Below are 7,790 nucleotides of genomic sequence, written 5' to 3'. Positions count from 1 at the left end.
TAAAATAAATTTCAATTAAAAAGAATATGTATTGTTATACTATTTAGTTTAAAAATTAGTATAATTCAGTTTAAAATTAGTATAGTTACTAGTTCAGTTCAGTTTATATTGTAGTTTAGTTAAAATAAGTGTAGTTTACAATTTAGTTAATAGTTCAGTTAGTGTAATTTACAATTCAGTTAATAGTTTAGTTCAGTTAGTTCAGTTTACAGTTCAGTTAATGGTTCAATTAGTGTAGTTTACAATTCAGTTAATAGTTCAGTTCAGTTCAGTTCATACTGTAATTTAGTACAATTTAGTATAGTTCAGTTCAGTTCAGTTTGATAAAACAAAAAACAGTTCAGTTTGTCTGAACTGTTTTCCAGTTCAGTTCAGTTTTTAACAGTGCAGTACAGTTCAGTTCGATTTGCCCACCCCTAATTAAAATCTAACATAGGGACCATGAAAATGTTGACAATTAGTTCTCAAACTAGCAAGAAATAATGAGGCATAAAATAGGAATGCAGATTTTTACGCCGCAAAATGGGAAATCAGCTCGATGTCTAAATGAAGCATTGATGTAGTAATATTTGTGACTTAGTGTCATGGACGTTATTGACCCATCAATCTGTACGTCAATTAACATCAATGCTTATTTTCTCTATCACTTTTAAAGCATAATGATCGAAATTATTTTATAAAATAAGGTTACATATATTAACTTTTTCAAATGAATGAACTGTTAACAGATATTTTAGATCAACTGAAAATGAATGTTGATACGTGTCTCATCAATAAGTTTTTTTTTTTAATCGAAATGACAAAATGTTTCTTAGATTTAAAGAACGGAAGTGAAATTTTGAAACGGATAAAAGTAACGTTTTCAAAATATAAAATAATTAAGATTTGCAATTGTAAAGAAAAATTATAAGTAATTAACTTTCAAATAATACAACAATGTAAGGGTTATGTGACGAAAGCTTCTCTATAAAATTGATATAGTTGATAAGTGTGTGACTTATCATCCTTTTTAATCTCTTATTTGCACTTATTTAGGTAAAGGTTGGTAAAAATAATTAAATGTTAAGTCAAATCAAACTATCAAATAATAGAAGTACGAATATGCAAGTTGGACTGAATTGAGTTCAATTTATGTAAAGTTTTGAGTTAGCAAATATCAAGTTTGATTAGGTCAAACTCTAGTTAGGTTAACTTGAGTTAGGTTCAACATTGGTCAAGTCCTTATTAGACTTAATTGGGATCAACTAATTTAAAGTCAAATCGGGATCGATCCATAATTGACTAAGTCAAGTTGAGCCTAAGTCAAGCTAAGTCGATGAGCCTAAGTCGATGAGCCTAAGTCAAGCTAAGTCGATGAGCCTAAATAAAGTCATGTTGAGTAATATTAATATTGGATCGACACTTAAGCCAGAATCAACATATGACCACTTAAGCCAACTTAACCCAATCCTAATTTGAGTTAAGTTGACTTGGATTCATGATAGGCCAAGTTGGAAAAAGCCCACACAACATGCTGAATCAAATTGATGTCAAGTTAGGCCAAGTAGGTAAGGCACGGGTCAAACCAAAATGGGTCAGTCCTAAGTTAGGCAAGGTTAAGCAAGATTTAAGTTGAGCCAAGTTAGCCCGGTTCACATAGAGTTGAGCAAGATTTAGGTTAAACAAGATTTAAGTTAAGCCAAGTCAACCACATCAAACTAAGTCAGGCTAGTACTAGACTAGCCTGAGTTAGCATGGGTGCACAACAAGCTCAGTCAACCCAAACTTAGGTTGAGTCTAGTCAAGCGAGTTCTCCTCAAGCAAAGTCGAGGCAAGACCCACATCAAGTCACAATCAAGTAAAGACAAAGTCAGGCCAAGTTGATGAAGCTTGAGTCAAGCCCAAGTTTGAATGAGTTGGGCAAAGCCTAAGTCGAATTGATTTACTTTGGGTCCATGTTTAATTGGATGGGTGTGAATTCACGTTGGGTTGAGTAAGCCCAAGTCCACATTAAATTAAGTTGGAACAGACTCATGTCTGACTAAATTGGATGAACCTCATGCTGAGTTTGTGTTAGATAAGGTTCAGGTCTATCTGAGTTGTCAAGGGCTTAGGTTGGGACTCGTGTGACCTAGTTTATGTTAAGTCAAACCTAAGTAAGACTGAGACAAGTTCTGTTAGGTTTAGCTATGTCAAATTTGGCTCATGTTTGGTTGAGATGGTTGAGCCTACATGAGGTTAAGGTCATGTTAAAGTAAGTTGAATCAATCTTATGTTGCGCCAAGTTGGTTTGACAAGGTTGAGTCAAGTTGGATCGAGCCAAAGAAAAACTCATTAAGAAAGGCCAAGTCAAATTAGGATTATAAGGTTAAGTCGAACAGGTACATGTTAAACTGAGTTCTGTTAATCCTTCATTAAACCTAGTTTAAGTTAAATTGGTTTGGACAAAGAATCAAATATGATCCACGTTAAATTAAATCACGACATATTCAAATCAATATAATATTTTAATTAACACAATATTTAATAATAAACTCATTTTCTCTAAATAAAATCTAGGTTTAAAGATATTATTGATAAAAAAAATAATTTAAGAAAAAATCTATAAATAGTCCACCATATCTTAGTGAATGATTTATCTATTAAAAGGATCAATATTCTTCTTTCATAAAAAATTTAAATTTTGAAAGTTGGTAATTTGTTTTTGGAAAATAGGAAGGTTGGTGGCTCCTTCCTACTTCCCACTTCCATCACTCCATGGAGTTTCAAACTTCCGAATCAAATCTCATGGAATAAGACAAGCTGCCGGCCATAAAAGTTTGTCAAAAGAGCATGCATAAAAGACACAAAATTATGCAGTTATAAGTGTCCTTCAATTTGACTAGAAAATAACATGAAGAAAATTCGATTAATTCCATTTCTAAATTCAAGGGTAATTACGCGGTGATAAACACGTCTTCTGTCACTATTACCTTTCCTTGGAAGGTTTTTTCGCAGAAAATATGAAACATCATGGTGTGGAAGAATTTGCAGCAATGACCATTGACGTTGATGTGCTACAAATTGCTCAAAGGAATTTGAAGATGCTACTTTCTTCGTAACGTTGTACAACTTTTGTGGTCTATTATGGTCTATAAAACACTGTCAAACATATTTATTAATCTATGTCTTAGTCATTGTGTTTGGACTTGTTGAATATGTTGCAATAAAAGCTACCTTTGTAACGCGGCATTAGCTTTTTCTTCAATGATTATTATAATTCATTTTCTTATGTGATTGATAATTAACATGTAAGAATAATTTCATTAGGGTTTGACCATTTATGGAACATATAATTAATTGAGGATTTGACCATTTATTAAACGCTTCAGTACTTTGTCAAATCAATTATGTGTGAACTAGAATTCATAAAATTTGATCATTAGTGTATAAGTGGTTGTAATCAATGTTCAAACTCCATTTAACTTGAATTTTATAAATTTTGCTCTCAAGTTACTTCAAAATGTTTGCTAGAAATGGTCAATACAAAGGATTTAATATTCTTTTCTAGTCTCTTAAATTAAAAATTATCAATCTCTTTAGTATTATATTACACTAAATTTATTTACCTAATTATTTTGAACAAAAGCAATTCCAAATGAGAAATTAATGTTAATATTGTTGTATATGATGTTAACATGTAATGCCTAAAAAAGTTTTTAAATTTTTAAAGTTGTATAATTTATCTATCTTGAAAGAAATATTAAGAATTGGAAATACTTGGCTAAAAATTCTTAGGGGTCAAAATCAAGAAGAAGAAAAAAATATTATAAATCACTAAACAAATTAAGTAAATAAAATTAAAACTCACTATTTTTGTGAAGATTCAAAATTCAAAGTATACTTAAGCCTACGATAAAATCAGCATAAGAAGAAAATAAAATAAAATCGTATATAGAGAATACAATTACCTTCTATTGATATTTTTCAATAACTACACTAATTTAATAATTTTTAAAAATATATTCATACCAATGTAATATTTTAAAAGAAAATAAATAATAAGAAAAGCTAAATTAGTGTCATGAAAGGTTCAATTTGCCTAGCTCGATTAACAAATGATATAAAGTCAATGAGTTTTTTTTTTTTTTTCAACTCTTTGACGAACGTTACTTTTACTGTTATAATAATATTATGATGAAAAATATCTTTCTTTTTTAGTTTAATGAAATACCATTGACTTCACGTTATTAAAAATACTTAAATTGATACTTCATACCTGATAAATAATTATACAATCGCTAAACTTAAATTCAACTCCATTTAATTTATTTGTTTATGAAAAAATAATTAATTTCGCTATTAATTTTCGCTATTAATTGTATGAATTTATTGGCCTATGTTGACACGTTATAAACTTTACGTTAATTTACGTGAGGTCAAATATACTTGTTTGAGTCTTAAATTTGAAAATTTTATTTTTTCTTCTCTTTTCAAAATTTAATTTATAATATTGGTAATTCATTTAGAACTTACGAAGAAATTGAAAAAATAAGTAAACTCAAAATTAAATTAGCATGCTTATAATTTGAGGAAATAATTAATCTTTTGTTGTATGAAATTATGCTTAAAATTTATTTTGAAAGATTTACCTACTTGTCTGATCAAATCTATCTGAGAAAGAAAATGTCAAACCATGAATAATAAATTAAACAATTAGGTAGTAACAAGCATTTTAGCAGTTTGCTTAATTTGATTAGTTTGATTCAAATATGTACTGTGAAAGTCAATTTTACAAACAAAAATAGTTAATTTTAGAATATTAATGTTCTATGTTATTAAAGAAATAGTTCTAATTAAAGTAAAGTAACATGTTACTTCAAAACAAAAGTCAAATAAAATACGAAGATAGACATAACAGTTATATATAGTCAGTGGAAACGCAATTCTTTGACTTTTACATGTTCTTTGAAATACTTGCTTCTAATGGTCAAAATGTAAAAATAAAGTGATAGTTAGAAGAATATAATCGTAGCTAAGTGGTATAGAATTGTAAAGAGTGAAGACTACAAAACTGAATAAAGAAATATAAATTCCATTTTTATTTACTTTATTTCAATTTTTTTTCTGAAAGATAAACGTATTAATTATTATAATTTTAAATATTTTAAATTTTATCCAATATTATTTAAAAAAGAATCTTAACATTAGTTTGGAATTTGAAATATTAAGATCACACAAATGGCCTAAAAAAGCATAATATCATTAAAAAACAAAAATAAGTTTGCTTAGCAATTTCTTCATGCACCTCCATATTTGTTTCCTGCACCCCCAATAAACCAATGTAAATGACCTAAATACCTTTGATTTAAAAATTATTAAAAATCTGGATATGATATGCATGAATTTTACCATTTTATTGTGACTCACGATCAGTCTCCAACTAATTTAGCTGAAAATTTTCATTAAAACTTAGAATAAGCGTATAATTAGAATTTTAAAAAAAGATAATGATACTTTGATAATATTTTTTTTACAACATTTTAATATTATCTACGTGTCATTTTGTGATTGATCCAAAATTACTCCACAATCAATAATAATAATCATAAACACTAACATGGACCAATCACAAAATGAAACGTAGATGATGTTAAAATGTTGTTAAAAAGATGTTGTCAAAGTATCATTAGTATCATTAGGATAATGATACTTTGACAACATTTAACATCATTTACGTATTATTCTATGATTGGTTCAAAATTACTTCACAATCAATAACAATAATCATAAACACTAACATGGACCAATCACAAAATGATACGTAGATAATGTTAAAATGTCATTATCCTTTTAAAAAATATAGAGGTGCGGAGGAAAAAGCATGGGGTGCAGAAAGAAATTACTTTACTTCTTTGCTAGAATAACAGCCCTCCTAACTTTGACTAAAGTTTATGATAAACATTCATAATTTACTGCATTTTATGTGCGTAAAGATAAGACACAAGTGTTCATAAGAACATTTTTTATTTTCATTTTGTAATTCGCTTTTTATTTACATTGTTTTTTGTTTATATCTACTATATATTCGATCGGAGCTCTAACATTCAATTCAATAAATTAATCTAATTTTCTTACTATACATATACATACATATTGATATATATCATGTGTCCAATTTGTAAATTTGTAACACTTGACAATTTTTAGTAGCATATAGAATCAATCAATTCAATGGTTTTACTGCAAACTAGTTTGCAGTAGATTAAGTTTATATTGAAAAAGAAATCAGTAATATCTCAAGTCTGTGAAGAAATATAAAATAACATTAATGAAAAGATGAAAAGAAAGGGTCAAATTCTTCGTACCCTGAATTTAATAATTGAATGTGGTTCTGTATATGTTCAACCCAAAAAATATATATATAAGAAAAAACAGAAATGAGTATGAACAAGCAAAAAAGGATGAATATTGAGAGAGAAGTCAATTGAATTGCATGAGCTTTGGAGCAAATCTGAGCAATCTACCCAAAGCATGAGTGGTGAATTTCCTTGCAAACAAATGACAAATATTTGTGGTGTGACCATTGTACTCGCATGATGTTCCAAACCTCAGCTTGTTCAAAAACTCATTGGTCACATGATTTCTGTAAAACCTTGAAGGATGAGCACCACCCTTTGACCAATCAACCCATGTCAAGGTTCTGTTAGAGTTTCTCTTCCAAAACTTGATGCTGATAAATGTGGGCAAGTAGTGTTCATCACTGTAGCAATTAGGGTTGCAGTACTTTAAGAAGACTGGGAAGTAGTGATGGTCAGAGACTATTTGAAGGGCTAGAAAACGGTCTATTTGGAACCATTGAGACCCTTTTCTCCATTGGGAGAGACTGATCTGGGGCCTCATTTTGGACCTGTACCTGCCACGGCCCACTTCACCTGGCTGATCGTAGGCTTCCACAAAGGTCTTGGTTGAGTTCATTAGGTAAGTGTAGATGGTGTTGAAGTTGAACAAAGGGATGCATGATTCTGAGAGTAGCACAAAACGTTGGTTCGAGAAATCAAGGAGTGCATTCCCTAATAGCCTTCTCTCTGCTTCTATCATGCTGTTCTCACCCCACCTTACTTCCTGCATAATTGTCACAACACAGTATCATATATCAGATTATGAATTTTGGGACATGTTTTAAATCCAATTATTGAAATTTTGACTTCGCTAAATAAAGTGTTTCCTAATCTATACTTTGTTCAATCCTAATTAAGTGCAAACCTCAATTTTTTAAGATTGATTTAGGTGTTTGAAGTTCATATTCTAAAATGGTCTTTGTATATATAATTGTCCAAATAGTTAATCGTTAGTCGAACATTATCATAGAGAGTCCTTGTGACCGGGTGGTCAGGAGAAGATAAGAGAGTCAATCTACAAAAAGATTAGTTCTAATACTAAGCAATTTAACACAAAATGTGATCATCATTAGTTGAACCGTAATTAGGTCATTGTTAATCAAAAATTCATTCTGAAATTTAAAAATGTAGTATTAAGGTGTACTCTAAACAATATAGGACCGATTAAGAGAAAAGAGTAACAGGGGAATAATTTGGACTCTCACATAAAGATTAGATGTTGGTCTCGATCCTACAACTTGAAACGATCTGAAATCTATTATTGTAAAATTTATTATTTGTTGGATCTGAAATCTATTATTGCAAAATTTATTATTTGTTGAGTCTAGAATGACCCTCATAATCAAATTGCTATAAAACTACCTATTGATTTATAGTCTTATGCTCAATATATATATATATATATATATATATATATATATATATATATAT

General features: G+C 29.3%; 1 protein-coding gene across 1 annotated transcript in view; it reads right to left on the bottom strand.

Moving 5' to 3' along the window:
• Window positions 1-6,355: 6,355 nt before the first annotated feature.
• LOC106756446 overlaps window positions 6,356-7,790 on the bottom strand; it is a 4,374-nt gene continuing 2,939 nt past the window's right edge. The window contains exon 2 of the mRNA XM_014638884.2: window positions 6,356-7,083. Coding sequence (XP_014494370.1) covers window positions 6,442-7,083 — 642 coding nt within the window. The 3' untranslated portion in view covers window positions 6,356-6,441. The remainder of the gene's footprint in view (window positions 7,084-7,790) is intronic.

Source organism: Vigna radiata, chromosome 1, assembly GCF_000741045.1.
Source record: "Vigna radiata var. radiata cultivar VC1973A chromosome 1, Vradiata_ver6, whole genome shotgun sequence".
In the NCBI taxonomy this organism is placed as follows: domain Eukaryota; kingdom Viridiplantae; phylum Streptophyta; class Magnoliopsida; order Fabales; family Fabaceae; genus Vigna; species Vigna radiata.
Note: the sequence above shows the minus strand (reverse complement) of the source record. Positions and strands in the feature narration are given on the sequence as shown.